The 14,358-nt window shown below is 41.5% G+C and overlaps 1 protein-coding gene across 2 annotated transcripts in view; it reads right to left on the minus strand.

Moving 5' to 3' along the window:
- STARD13 (StAR related lipid transfer domain containing 13) overlaps positions 1-14,358 on the minus strand; it is a 288,367-nt gene that overhangs the window by 33,988 nt on the left and 240,021 nt on the right. For both annotated transcript variants that reach the window (XM_053969881.1, XM_053969882.1), the window contains 2 exons: positions 3,753-3,824; positions 1,650-1,731 (listed from right to left, as the gene is read on the minus strand). In XM_053969881.1, the coding sequence (XP_053825856.1) occupies positions 1,650-1,731; positions 3,753-3,824 (154 nt within the window). The remainder of the gene's footprint in view (positions 1-1,649; positions 1,732-3,752; positions 3,825-14,358) is intronic.

Genomic DNA, 14,358 nt, shown 5'->3' on the forward strand with positions numbered 1-14,358 from the left:
ACAGAAAGGCTGGAGGAGCAAGAGATGAGCTGTTCCCCTTTTTAGCTGTGTAGGTGTTGGATGCCTGGTGACCATGACTGTTGCAACACCATTGCCAATTACTCCAGAGAAGAATGATTAGGGATCATCACAGAGCTATGAAATGACTGTATCTCACTGTTTTCTCTCACAAGAAAGGGGCAGGAACAGACATAATTCTTGCATTTTTAATGGTCCTTCAATTTTGTGGTAAAGGGCAGAGGGGAAGAGAACTCAATCTCTTATCTCTATCACTTTCCAGTTCCCAAACTGCAGCAAAGTATGTCTTCCATCATGCCAGACTGAAGCAGGGGGATGTACTTATGTATGGGAAGAAGGTATCTCCCACACAGCAATCTCTCTCAGCAAGCAGCACAGAGCAGCAGTGGATCAAGTCTGCAGTTAATTCTGTTCTCAGGCATCTGTGAGAGAGATCACTGGAGAATCCAAGTCTTTCCTACTGATTTACCTTCAGACACAAAGGCTATTACACACAGAAAGAGAATGTTCTGTTCCCCATAGCCATAACAGACAGCATGAGAAGCAACAGGTCTCGCTTGCAGCAGCGGAATTTTGGAAAAGCATTCTGACAGCTATGCCCAGAAACTACCTGGATTTGAGGGGCATAGCCTGGGATTCAGAGGTGGACTAGATGAAGTCTCTTCCAGCCCTATTTTTGGTGATTCTCAGAAACCTTCTCTGCATTCCTCCACCACAAACTCAGTAATCCTTACAATGTACAGTATGATGTGGAACAGCATCTCCTAAAGCCATCTCTGCTGACTTTAGCTGCAGTTGCAGAAGGGGAAATAGAGTCTTGTCCAATTATCTTGATGTTGGTGTTGTGAAAGTTTCCATAACATGTAATGAAGTCTGCTTGGTTAAGGGTTAGATGCTCCTTTGTCCTGACTTGAAGAGGAGAGGAGCAGAACCCAGCTTGAGCTGAGCAGAGGGGAAAGAAGAGGGGAACAATGTCTCTGCAATGTGGTTTTGCAAAACTGCCGCAGAATTGCTGTGTCTTGACTCCTGGGGGACAGGACTTGAGCAATGCAGTACAGTATATTCATCACAGAGTATAAAAAGCAAGATAAACAGCAAACACAGGACTGCTGGGAGGGGCAAAGCATGGATCAGTTGTAGCATCTGTACTGCTGGGGGGTCTGTAGTACTGGGTCTAGTCCCACTTCTGTTACTGGTGCCAAATGAGAGTACCAAGGCAATCACAGCAGCATGAAAACCGTGCCTGCTGCCAGAGAAAAGGGCTTGCTGAATTCTCTGCAATGAAGTTTCATCTTTTTTGCTGGACTTAGATGTAAGAGTTATTAATGTGCAACTCAAATGTGACTCTCATTTATTCAGGGTTTACTTGCACTACTGCTAGTTCTTAAAAAGCATCTGTTTCAAATCAATTGGATTTGGGTCTTCTCAAATTATGTGATGCTTTCTGTGAGTGTAGTGGGTCTCCTACTGCAGCATCTCCTGTAAGAGAAATTAACTCAGAATGGTGGCATTATAGAGCTCATCATTTAATGCACCTTGACAAGCACACACCTCAACTGCTACTATGACAACAGTTAAAAATGATCTTATGCTTTTAAATTATCAGAAAAGAAACTTGGAGTGTTATTTACCTGCAAAGAGGTTCTACAAGGTCCTTGTCAAGAAAATCATGATCTTTCTTTACTGCAGCAATGTCAATGGGAAACTGGGAGTCTGTAAAAGGAGACACAAGATGGCTGTTTGCTACTCAAATGAAATGAAAATACGTTGTCTACATTTAAATTGCTTTGCATGTGCTTGCTCACTAAAATCTAGTATGACCAATTTCACTCGGTTCTGGTTCCCTTCCAGCTGTATTTGTGACTCTTTCTGACACCATATTGGCTTTTTTTTTTCCCTGTTAAAGGTACAGCTGAATGTTCACTGCATTAGAGTGACAGCAAAATGATTTCGTTTTGGCTTAAAAAAATACTCAACTATTAGCTGTTCATTTTAGCACCTTGCACAAACGGATGAGATCAGGGAATTATCACCACACTTACTTTACATGAGCAACAAGGTTTTCCCTTCTCATTACAGTGATTTAATGAGTTATTTGCTAGATAGACTTTGCCAAAGCCCCAGAAATATTCTGTGCTTTTTGTTGTTAAAACAGATCCAAATAACAGTGTTTTCAGACAGAGGGTTACTCAAATAACAGACAAAAAACAAAGAAACCCAAAACTGAATTATAATCCCCAATATTAGTGAAAAAGCCAGAATAGTATGCTGGAAGCGGACATTTGCAATGAAAAGTGACACAGCTCTGTAACAGTGGGACGGGTTCCAGTGCTGGGGCTGCTCTCCAGACTGCTCTGCCATGCTTAGGTACCTCAGCAGGATGCTGGGATACAGGAACTTCAGCCAGCATTTTCAGACGCTACTGCTCAACACTGACATAATAGATGCCTGTGAAAAGCACCTTGTTTTCAGAGATGTAGACTGTCTAGAGCACATATTGACTGCATGGGAACTGCTGGAGCCCAGCACAGGTTGTTTTTTTGGAGAGAATATGTGTTAAGCAGGCAGCAGGCTCTCCTTTCTCCGGTGGAGTCAGTATGTGACATACTCCGAATACAAGGCAGACACAAAAGTACTGCTGGCTTCCCAGAGACTGTGCTAGATACACACTTGTGTCAGTTTTGGTCTGGCAGGCTTATTAGTCTTAGTTCCTTGCTGGATTTAACAGAGTCTGCCTGCCTCCTGAGCCACCTGAGCATCTCTGAGTGGCGCTCCTGTCCCCAGGCACCTGAGCAGCCCAACAGGACCCAGCACCTGAGCCCTGATGGAGCTCAGCTGGCCATGGGGGTGTCCTCAGCATCCCACTCTCTGCCATTCTCAGCCCCACACGAGGGGAGGGATGGCATCCAAGCTGACTCCCTGCAGACTTGGCTCTGACCCACGAGGCTCTTTGGCCCTCATTCCATGTGTGAATCTGCGCTGCCTCCAGACTCATGCTGACCCTGGAAGGTGTCCAGAGGTGTTTGGCAGAGCTGCCTTTTGGCTAATAAGCCTGAGTGGGCCTGAGCTGGGTGTCTCTGGCAGGGAGAACATGCACTTTGGGAAAAACGAGGCTCAGTTTCCCTCTCAGCACTGAGCTGGGGAGAGCAGAAAAAACTCAGCTCCAGTCCCCAAACTACTACGGAACACAGCAGCAGTGCAACTACTGGCCCTGCCCTCTGGGACGCTGCTTCCCTGGGCATGAACTTAACACCTAGGAAGGTGACACCACCATTTGCACTGAGGTAGCACTGAACTATCAGCTTTTCTTACTTTGCAAATGTGAATGGCAACTCAGATTATTCACTTTTGGTAACTCTGCAGAATTTTCAGTCTCACTTTCAGCATGATTGAAATTTTCAATAACTTCTAGTGTTTTAATCTTATTTCAGGCATGGTTCAGAAAGTTTTTAGAAAATAGACTCATGCTTATAGATATTTTGTAGTTATTTTTGTTAACCTTTGAGGTTTACACAAGCTATGTCCCCCCCTTTTTTTCCTTAACTTCCCATGGTTACGAGGGTAAGAATCTTACTTTTCTTTATGCACTAGTATGACTCCAGCAGCTGAGGCTTTGAGAAGCATTGAGCCATGGCCATAACTCAGTCAAATGTGGAATTGGCTGACTGCAAGCTCTTCTGGCGAGGGCCCAGTGCACTTTCAGAACTGCACAAAGAGGAGAAAGACCTACTTACCCTCATAGAACTGAGCATATTGGGGAAATCCAGCTGCACGTAACCAGTCACACGCTTCCTTTGCTTCGATTTCTGAGTAAAAAGAGGAAAGAGAAAACAGTTCACACTTTGTTATTTTGAATTAGAAGTTCTTTCAATTACAAAGAAATAACAAAGGAATTTGGTAGGATCTGTTTGCTGTTATGGTACTGTCATCACTCTGAATCACACTTTATAGCATCAGAAGAGAGTCCCTCTAAGAAACCTGCCTGTCTCCACAGGACCCTGGGGTGCACAAAGCCACTTGGTGGCTGGGACCAAGTGTTAGCCATCTCCTTGTGGCAGAAGTTGTTCGGCCAGGTTTGTGGCTCTGTGATCTACCCTCCCCCAAGGGTAAGTTGCTGGTAAGATATGAAGGTGGAGCAGGGTGAAAATGGGGTGACAGGGAGCAGGCACTGCATTCTTTCCTGTTCTGACATTTCTTACAGAGCAGAATGCAACATGAAATCCATGGAAATCTCTGCCAGGAAAACCCCAGTGCAGGTGTCATGATACTGAAGGGACAATTGCAGGGGCATCTCCATTTTTAGCAAGCTCCATGGGCTCACATTCTGGAAAGCAGCATGCTGGGTCCAACTCTGCCCAGCACCTGTACTGCCTGCATGTGCAGTTGCTCCCAGACCAGCTGGGGGAACAACTGAAAACAGAGGCTCATCCACACAAATGTGGGTTTCAGAGCAAACCTGGGAAACAACTCTTTGCTGTCCAAACCTAGATCAGGATCTACTGCTTGAACAGTTTCGGTTTACAGGATCAAAGTCAAAGCAAATATCTGTACCTCTTACATTTGCAAAACACAAAGAAACACAGCATGCAGGTGTTGAAGAAAGCAGACATTTTATGTTGCGTATTAATCAACCTGAATGAACCAGTCAAGGGTTTTGGCACATTTGTGGTTGTAAAATCTAGACAGCCATAATACAAAACCCTAACTATAAAGCAAACAATGGAACTGGAAGAAGATGATCAGGCTCAGCTGCTTTTCTGCATATTTTGCCTTGCATGTGAAAAAAAATCCAGTTGTAAATCAGTTTTCTACTAAAATGCATTTTTATATGTAAGACATGCTGTCGTGAACTTTTGCCCATGTAATTCTGTTCAGATCACTCATCATACCCTTAATGACTTTACCCACTGCAGCTCACTGTAAAATCTGCTTTGAATATACTCTACAGTGTGTGACCTGCACACCTTTCTGATCCCCAAAAAATGAATCATACCAGCAAATTCTGTAGCAGAAATCAAAATTCAGAATACAAGGTCTGTGTATCAAAAGCTCAATATCCCAAAGACGATTAGACAGGCAGGAACAGCTCCACAATGGTCACAATCATTAGCAGTGCTGAAAAGGATTTACCACCAGGTCTTCATTTGCTTTGACATTAGTTCATGTCAAGGCCAAAAAATGAAGTATGAAAGTACATTCAGTTCTTGACACTGCACAAAAGAATAAGCAGCTTACATAAAACGTGGCTTCACTACAGCACATCTGTGCTGAAAGCACATCTCTATTATGTTCCAGTTAGACTATTTCTATTAAATGCTTGGAAAAAAGACAAGTCTTTATACTTTTTTTCTTTTGCTTAATTCAATCTCATGAAACACAGACAAATCAATCCCATTTCAAAATGTATTTTACAACTCAGAACAGCTGTACGTACATTCTAGCTTCATCTGGCCTGGAAACACAACTGACAGAGGCTGTGGGTGATGGAGAATGCTACCATTTAATGCTCTTATACGCTTATCATATTTCAATGTTTTTTTGCAGTTGGCTACTCAGAGGAGCTTGCTGAGAAATACTCTTGCAGCCCAAACAAGATCTAAAAAATCTCAGGTTGCAATGGGTGAGTAATTATGGGGAATAACCAGGAAAGTAGATCTCGCTCTTCTCTGAAGTTGTTTTTTGTGGTGTTTTTTTACTTTGTTTTGGTGAGGTTGTTTGCAACACACTGTATTCAGTCAAATATTATTGACTGATTAACTTCTGCCTTCAAAACTTTGACTCTATATCCTCCATGAAGGCATTTCTGGGGAGTATTCTAATTTTCTGAATGACTACCTCAGCCCCAAGTAAGATTTGCTAATCTTCCAGGATACTGAGTTTCAAGACATGTATCAGTTCCCAGTTCCATCCCATATCTCTGTTTCTGGTTTTATTTAGAGTACAGCTGGAGGAGAGAAGTCACCAGGCTGCTGGCACAGTCCAAAACATGACTTTGCTCATACAAGTGTGTTCCTGCTGGCTAAGGCCACCTGTTCCAGTCATTCCACTCTTGGTCTCTCCCACAGTTTAGGTGAAAAGGCACAACAAAAGATTCACTCCTCAGCAGATATCAAAGGTGATTTCTACTATTTTGCCCTGGGCATATAATCCAAGTTATAGCTCAGAATGCAATATAGATGCTTTTATTACTGCATACTACAATATTTGAACAATAATTTGACATGCTAAGTTTAACCTTCTCTTTTTGTGCCCATATCCTAATATTTGCTTTTTCTTACTTCGTAGTGAAACATTAGTGAGGACTTTGAGAGGAGATGTACAGCACCAAAAATACCTCAGTGGCTGTGTCAATGGAGGGTGGTAGAAATACTTTTAGCAGTGTTGTCCCAGTTCTGTTCCCATGTCCAGGCTAATACAGGGGTTTGATTCTGCCTGCAGCAGATGCAGTGTCTTGGTGCAACACTGAAGGACCTGGAAACCCATGTGTGTTCACAGGTGGCACCAAGGCAGTTTGTCAACAGCACAGAGAAGGGCTGTCATGGTGAGAAGAGTGATTTCAGAGAGGATATGGCTCAAGGCTGCCAGGAGGCACAGTTCCTCCAGCTCCTACCAGAAGCACGTGAGCCACCACTGACCCACAAGCAACATCTTCCTTGGCAGGACCAAAAAGGCTGCTTGCCCCAGCACACCTGATGGTGGGTTTGTCCTTATGCACTACTGTTCTTTCTGCTCTGTGGCTGGAAAAAAATGCCTACTGGTTTCCACCTGCTTGGGCAGCAGTTAAGAACAATCATTAATTATTAAGGCTAGATATATAATTCAGTCGCAAATATTGGCAACTGTCAGTATGTCTCACAGGACTAGAATTCTAAGGAGTTTTTTTCAGTTTCTAGTTGAAGCTTGGAAGAAAACAAATTTCTCTTTTCCATTTCATTTTTCTACTGGTAGTGAGTTATAATTCAGAGGAAAATGAGGAGAGAGGTTCACTCCGGAAATGTGACAAGTATTCAGAGCACAGCTGGGTCTTGGCTTTGAGTCCATCTTTAGTACTAAACAGGTTTGAGCTTGTCTCCCACAAACCGTGTGGGTGGCTCTGGCTGTTCTGGGGCTGAAATGGAGACAGTTGTTTGCCATCTCTTCTGCTCTTCCAACACTTTCTCTGATTCTTCACAAACTGATTTGTTTCTGCTCAACACCAGACAGTCTAGCAACCAGCTGCCACCGAAGGGGACATCCTTGCCCTGCCTATCCAATGCCAGCTGGCTGCTTCTCCTGCTTCCCTTCGTGCCACACAAGCTCCTGGCTAACCCTTCAGAGACCCAGCTCAACCCCCTAAGCTGGTAGAAAACTAACCCTCCAAAAGTGGGAATGGTCTGGATTAGCAAACTGGCTCAAATCCTCTAAGGGTTCTGTTTAATCTACATTAGGTGCATTTTAACAAGCTCAAGAAAGTCAAACCAATGGAACAGTCCTTCCCTCCTAAAGGAGCACAGGAGAACTAAAGGTCTAAAAAGTCTAAAAATTTGTTTGGTGAAAAGCTCTGTCAGGAGAAACTCATGTAAATAAATTAATTTTCTGGCTTGGAATCTTATCACCATCTACAAATATCAATGCTAAGACCTAGTTACTATAGTCCTTTCCTTTTTCCTGTCTAGATATCAGTATTTCATCTTATTTCTGCCTTCTGCCATTGTCCCTGTCTCTTCTGTCTTCTTTTGGTGTTTCTCTCCTTTTTCTAAACTACATTTTTATTTAAAATGCAGATGTCCCTTTGCACAATGCACTGAAAGATTTATCAACTAGAATAAATAAGGTACAAAATTATCCCATCTATTGTATTTATGTCAACTTTATGTGAAACCTTTATTGTTAACCTTCTGTAACAAATCACTGTTAATGTTCACTTTAGTATTCCTCCTGTACTGCTCACCACTTAAATCTAATTTACTATATTCAGATAAAATATCTAGGAATGTTAAAGAAATTGTTTAATCAATTAATTGGAAAGAAGTGCATTTGACTGTGGAGTCAAGTGGTTAGTCTGGTTACATCAGCTTTTGGTCCTTGTCTTACTCTTTCGTGCAAGAGGAGGAAAACTGTTGGGATGAGTTTGCGCTGTATCTTCTAGAACAAAATTCTAGGCTACCTGGCATTCTAGGGTCAGTTTGGAGGCTCAGCTCAACCCAGGGTGGTAAAATGCCCTTTGCTCTCAGGAATTGCTGCAAACCTCCATGAAAGGTAAACAAGAGAATACTCCTGGGGAAGAAACACTGATGGTGTCTTAGACCTGAGGCATGCTCCAGGCAGCTGTAGACATTCAGAGTGCCTTGTCTCACAGGTCCTGGTACAACCCTTGTGTCCCATAAACCTGTCAAGTCACCAACAAGCAATGTCACCATCCTGATGTCTTCCCAGAAGAGCACTCATGAAGGAAGATGGTTTCTTTGGAAAAGTTCAGTTCAGGCTGAAGCTGTATGAGAACAGCTCTAGCACGTTTCAGCTTCTTCTTGCAGCTCAGTCTGAGATACTGCAATGGCTGCCATTACTCCCTGGCCCTATATCTCAGAGTCTTTAGGATATTTATCTATTTTACTCTTCTTATTTTATAGATGGAGATTTACAGCACTTCAGAAGTACATAAGCAGGTTAGAGGTAAGGTTGATGGGAATTAGATGCCTCACACTTATCTGGCCATAAAAACAGGGTTATGCCACTCCTCAGTTACCCTTAGCTATCTAGTCTGGACAACCCAAATTCCAAATTTCTGATATTTAAATGCATCACTCTACCATCCTTCTGCTGTGATGTACCACTAAAGGCTGACAGGTGAGTGGCATTTGCAAAGCTTCTTCAGAGCTCTGAAATTAGATTACAGTAGGGTATAAGGATGCAAAATTGGAAAGAACATGAATATATTTGTAAATATGAGAAAAGATGATTTTTCAACTCTCATAGGAAATTCACGGCAAAACAAGAGCTCACATGTGAGCAACCTGGTCTAGTGAAAGGTGTCCCTTGCCCATTGCAGAGGGGTTGTAACCTTAAGGTCCCTTCCAAGCAACACCGTTTTATGTTTTTATGATTCCATGATCTACAGCTTGCAAGGAACAGGTTAATACCTTAATTCCTGTCTTATCATCTCACTTCACTAGTGCAAGCAGCTGGTATAGAGCATGGAAAAATTAAAAACTTGTCATATTCCCTAAGGAAAAATCCCTGTGCAATTTAATAAAGACAGATACAATTTTCAGTAACCTTTCATGCTTTTAGGTAGAGGTTTAATGGTTTACCCCATTCCCATCCACTCTGTAGGGCTTTTCCAGAATAATTCCAATAATAATGCAACAGCAATTGTACCATGCAGACGTAAAATTACCATTTATAGTACAAATATATAATAAATAAAATAAACCGTGAGCATACAATGAATTTATATGTTTTACTGCACTATGGTGCACATGTGTCAATAAATCCTGATAATAAGGTTTTCAAAAGTGGAATTTCATTGGAATTATTTTATATCATGCCATATAATTAGTGTTGGAGACAAGGTTATGCTTTGCAAGGAAGGGACAAATAAAACTGTCAAAGTGTTATTTTAATAGTCCTAAACCTTTCATGGAATATTGTGGTACTAGTAATATTACAATAAAATATGGACCTTTTAAACTACTGTGGCTGAATATAATTTAAATGTCAATAGAAAGAGATCTTTCATGAGTAGTTCCTTTATGTGTAATTCTTTACCCTTGGTGAGTAATAGTCAAATGTGTCCATTCATGCTCTGACTTCTTAGAGAGGTTGAAAGTGAGAAGCCTGATTATTTATGAACATGAAAAAAAAAAAATCTTGTATGCTGAGAGATTAAAAGAGTGTGACTGTTTACCTTGGAGAGCAGATGATTAAGGAAGGGTTATGCTAAAAGGGTATAAAATCAGGGGTAATACAAAAATAGGAAATTGGGAACTACTATTCACTCTACACACAGCACAAAAGCAGGGAGATTAATTAAAAAGAAGGAATGAAAAAGAGGGAAGGCAATCTGAACTGATATTGCCACATGACACTGGTATCAGGAGATGAGTTGGAGTTGGAACCTTATCTACTACTACTCACTGCTACCAACACAGATTTGCAGAAGCATTCTCCAGAAAGGAATAAATGAAACCAAGCTAAAGACAGTGTTATGAAAAGGCTTTTTCCTGGTTAGACGATCAGGTTATACAGCTTTTCCTTCTGAGCTGCTGACACTTCTCTTACTCATACGTAGTCTGGGACTGTATTAAATGTTTCTTTCAATGACTACAATTGTTTTGCTCTCTACTGCAACCAAATTATGTACAGGCCATCTGGGAGACTTCTCATTAGTCTTTTATCTTCAGCAAGGCTGCATTTCCCAAGAAAAACGTGTTATTCTATCATGGACTTAGGAAGCCACGTCCCCCTTGGGTGAAAGGATTATGCTGAATTCCTTTCCCAAATAAATGGGATACTGGTAAAACTGGTAGATCTGAGATTTATAGCAGGTTCATCAAGCACAAAACTTTACAGGTCTGGGAACAGTGTCTGTATTAGTATTTTTTACATCTAGGTGTAATCAGAGCTAGGGGTACAACGCAATGAGTTTCCTCATGCAAATAACAAGAAGGTGGCTGTGCAAACAGTAACAGGGGAATCAGAGTTTGCAGTGCAGGAGAGACCTTTGTGCAATGTGCTACACTCCACATGCTTTTTAAGCTAAGAGGTGACTTCCAGGGGCCACCAAAGCAGCCAGCACACCAGGACAGCAGGCATGCAGGGACACAATAAAGACCTTAGGAGTAGGAAATGTCCTGAGGGAATCCTACTTCAGAGCAATTAGCCACTCTATCAGGCAGTTCCTGAAAGTCTAGCATAAAATTGACTCCCTAGGGAATTCTCCCATTATATAGATTTCCAAGGAACTCCTGGTAACAGGGTGTACAGCACAATCGTGCATCTAAACATAAGAATGCAATGAGATTTGGACACCAAGTGGTTTAAACATTTGAACGTTTCAGAAATAACATTAATAACACTGCAAAGATGTTTAACAGATCCAACCAATGCTGAAAATCCCATCCATGTTATATGGTCCAGTAATGTGATAAAAACAAGAGATTCAGGTCTTTTTTTGAGTGTCCTCTTGAGATTTTTGGTTGCTCCTTATCATCATCATCATAATTCTTATTTACTGCTGGTTTCCTTTTCCCCTTTCCTTTGCATGTCTTCCACTCTGAAGCCACTTTAACTTTCTGTCATTCATTTCTCTGATATCTTTGCTACCCACTGTCCCACATTCCCACTCAGTTTATACAACCTTACTTCACGCTAGTTTGTTTCCCATTTTTTGCCATCTTCCTTTGAAATTCCTGAAACAGGATTTTAAATCCCTCCTAACCCCAAAAATCTCTCTTTATCTTTGAGTATCACTTCAAAGCCACTTTTCTTAGCTTACAATTGATTTGTACAATGCAGCACTTTGTGATGACACTAATAAAATAATAGCTTGCAACCCACATCTCATCTTGAGGCCCTTTAAACGGTTATAAAAACTGAAGAGAAAGTTATATATAGGGACCACTTCATCCCTGGGTGAAATGCAGCTGCATTAGGATGAAATGCGGCAGCTGCACAAAAGAATGCTGCAGCAGTTTATGACAAGAAACAAGGAGAATACTTTACCCAGCTGAAACCACTAGCAGGATTTATGAGATAGAATAAATTTGCATTATATATATATATATATATATATATATATATATATATATATATATACGTACTGGGAGCTGACAAGGACATCAGGCTCTGCTCCCTTTAGTCTTAAGAAAAATACTCTGGTATTGCTAATGGACAAAAGTGATTAAGAACCTGGTTCCCTTTACATCCTCCTCCTTCCCCATTAGGAATGATATTCTTTTTCTTGCCTTCTGACAGTGCCCATGAGTCTTGGCTTTGTATAGACTTGGACGAGAGAGTACCAGCCCCCCCATTCTCCAGTACCACACTGCCCATCCCACCTATTTGGCTTGTCATTCAAAATCTGAGAACTGCTGACTTGAGAATTAACAGAGCTCTTATACAAGAGCACTGTATACCCACTGAAAAATGTGTTTGGATAATGGTCTGGAAAATGTGAGTCTTTAAGGACTCTAATATAAAGTATATAGTATTTTTAATGTGGAAGAAGCACTATCAAATAGGTAGAGAAGTGGTAACAATCCCATCCCTTGGGATCTATTTCAAAATTTCTGGTGACTTCTAGAGTCACTATGGGGCAAATTTTGAAAACGGACTCTTCCTTTGTAAGTTTCTGCTTTGGGTTCCCAAGTTAAGGGGATCTAGGCAGCATCTAAACCTCCCTGTATTATGGACCAAATAGTGGCCTGAAGATTGGAATAGCTGCTGAGCTCACATTGAAAAGAGAAATATTGTGTCCAGCTGGTATTTAGAAAACATCTTGCTCCCTGGATGTGTTATAAAGCGATTTTTGAAATGTACCATTGCTAGTCCAATACCTACAGACATTATGAATAAGTAGTCAGTGGAACTGCAGGTACATGTACCTATTCATGCTATTTATGTCTGTTATATATTCTTGTCATGTATCTTCTACTGAATCACTATTGTTGAAGAGTGAAGAGCCCAAAGACTACAAAGCAGCTTTGCAGAAAGCAACCTGGGTGCCTGGTGGACACCAACAGAACACGAAGCAGCCATGTGCTCTTCTGCCAAGGAAGGCAGACAGCACGCTGGGTTGCACTAGGAGGGGTGACAGCAGGTGAAGGGAGGTGATTCTTCCCCTCTTCTGACCACTGGTGAGGCTACATCTGGTGTGCTGCATCCAGTTATGGGTTCCCCAGTAAAAGGAAAATACAGATTTACTGGAGTGAGTCCAGCACAGGGCCACAAAGATGATTATGGGCCTGGAGCATCTGAGAGATGAAGAAAGGCTAAGAGAACTGTGACTGTTCAGCCTGGGGAAGAGAAGCCCCAGTGGAATCTCATCTGTGAGGATAAATATCTGAAGGGAGGGTGCAGAGGGCAGAGCCAGGATGTTCTCAGTGGTGCCCAGTGACAGGCAGTGGGCACACACTGACACACAGAAGGCTCTGTACATTATGAAACACTTTTTTCCTGTAAGGGTAACCAAGCACTGGTACATGTTCCTCAGGGAGCTGGTGGAGGCTTCATCCTTGGAGATACTCAAAAGCAACCTGGACACAGCTGGTTATAGGTGGCCTTGCTTGAGCAATTGGGTTGGACAAGATGACCTTCAGATGTGCTTTCCTACCTCAACCATTCAGTGACTCTGACTATTTCAAGAAATGTGTAAAAATAACCCTGAACTGACCCAACAGTAAGGAGGAAGATATCTCCATCAGTAGCATCATACTTTCCTTAGTGAACAATTTCAGATGAAGACTTGCTGTAAGCTCCTCTACACCTCTTTTCATCTTGAGGAAAACTAGAACTATTGATTTTTGAACCCAGAAAGGAAGGACAAGAATAACACCAAGGAGAGGAACAGCTAATAGGAATTATATATGTACCAATTCCAACTGTGCCATTACTGGAAACTTGCCATAACTTTATACTTGGAATTATAAGTGTTATCAGCTCAACTCTTTTATTACATTGCTAATACTTTAATCACTAGAGCAGTAAATTCTTCAATCTGTACACAAGGTATGTTTCTTCACTGCACATAAAATGCCCAAGGTGTTTTGTCTGGCACTCTGCCCTTGAGATCTGGTTTGAATTTGGATGCAGTAGATGGACCCCACTACATGTAACTTGCAGCTACCCTCTGTCCTTGCAAGGTTTTGAAAAACGTCATCTCTTGCAAGGCTAGGGGAGACTTCCAGACAGCCTGAACTCAAGCAGCATACAAGATGTCTCTGGAGTGTCCTGACATTCAGAGGGCTCCCAAGAGGATGTAGTGCTGGTCTGACCATTAGTTTTGACTCTCATGTGTATTTGTAACTCCAGTTAAATACAAAGATTTAATGTCTCTGGAAATCAGAGTTTTCAAGCTCAGTATCCTAAACTGGAGGTCAAGTCTCAGACTTCAATGACTTGCTTAAATTTTCCACAATACCCAACATGGTTTGCATGTGTGCAATACTGAATTTGTGAGACAGTAATTGGAGCTTGGCAGATGAAAGGCGCTATGGAATGCAGAAGAATGCTTCATGTTATAATTTGAATGAAAATGTAAACAATACCTCAAAAGATAGATGTTGTCATCATAAACTTTCTCTCTGAATTATGAAGATAAGTAGAACAAAATGTAATTCCTTATCAACATATTAATTATTC

This window comes from Vidua macroura, chromosome 2 (assembly GCF_024509145.1).
Source record: "Vidua macroura isolate BioBank_ID:100142 chromosome 2, ASM2450914v1, whole genome shotgun sequence".
NCBI lineage: Eukaryota > Metazoa > Chordata > Aves > Passeriformes > Viduidae > Vidua > Vidua macroura.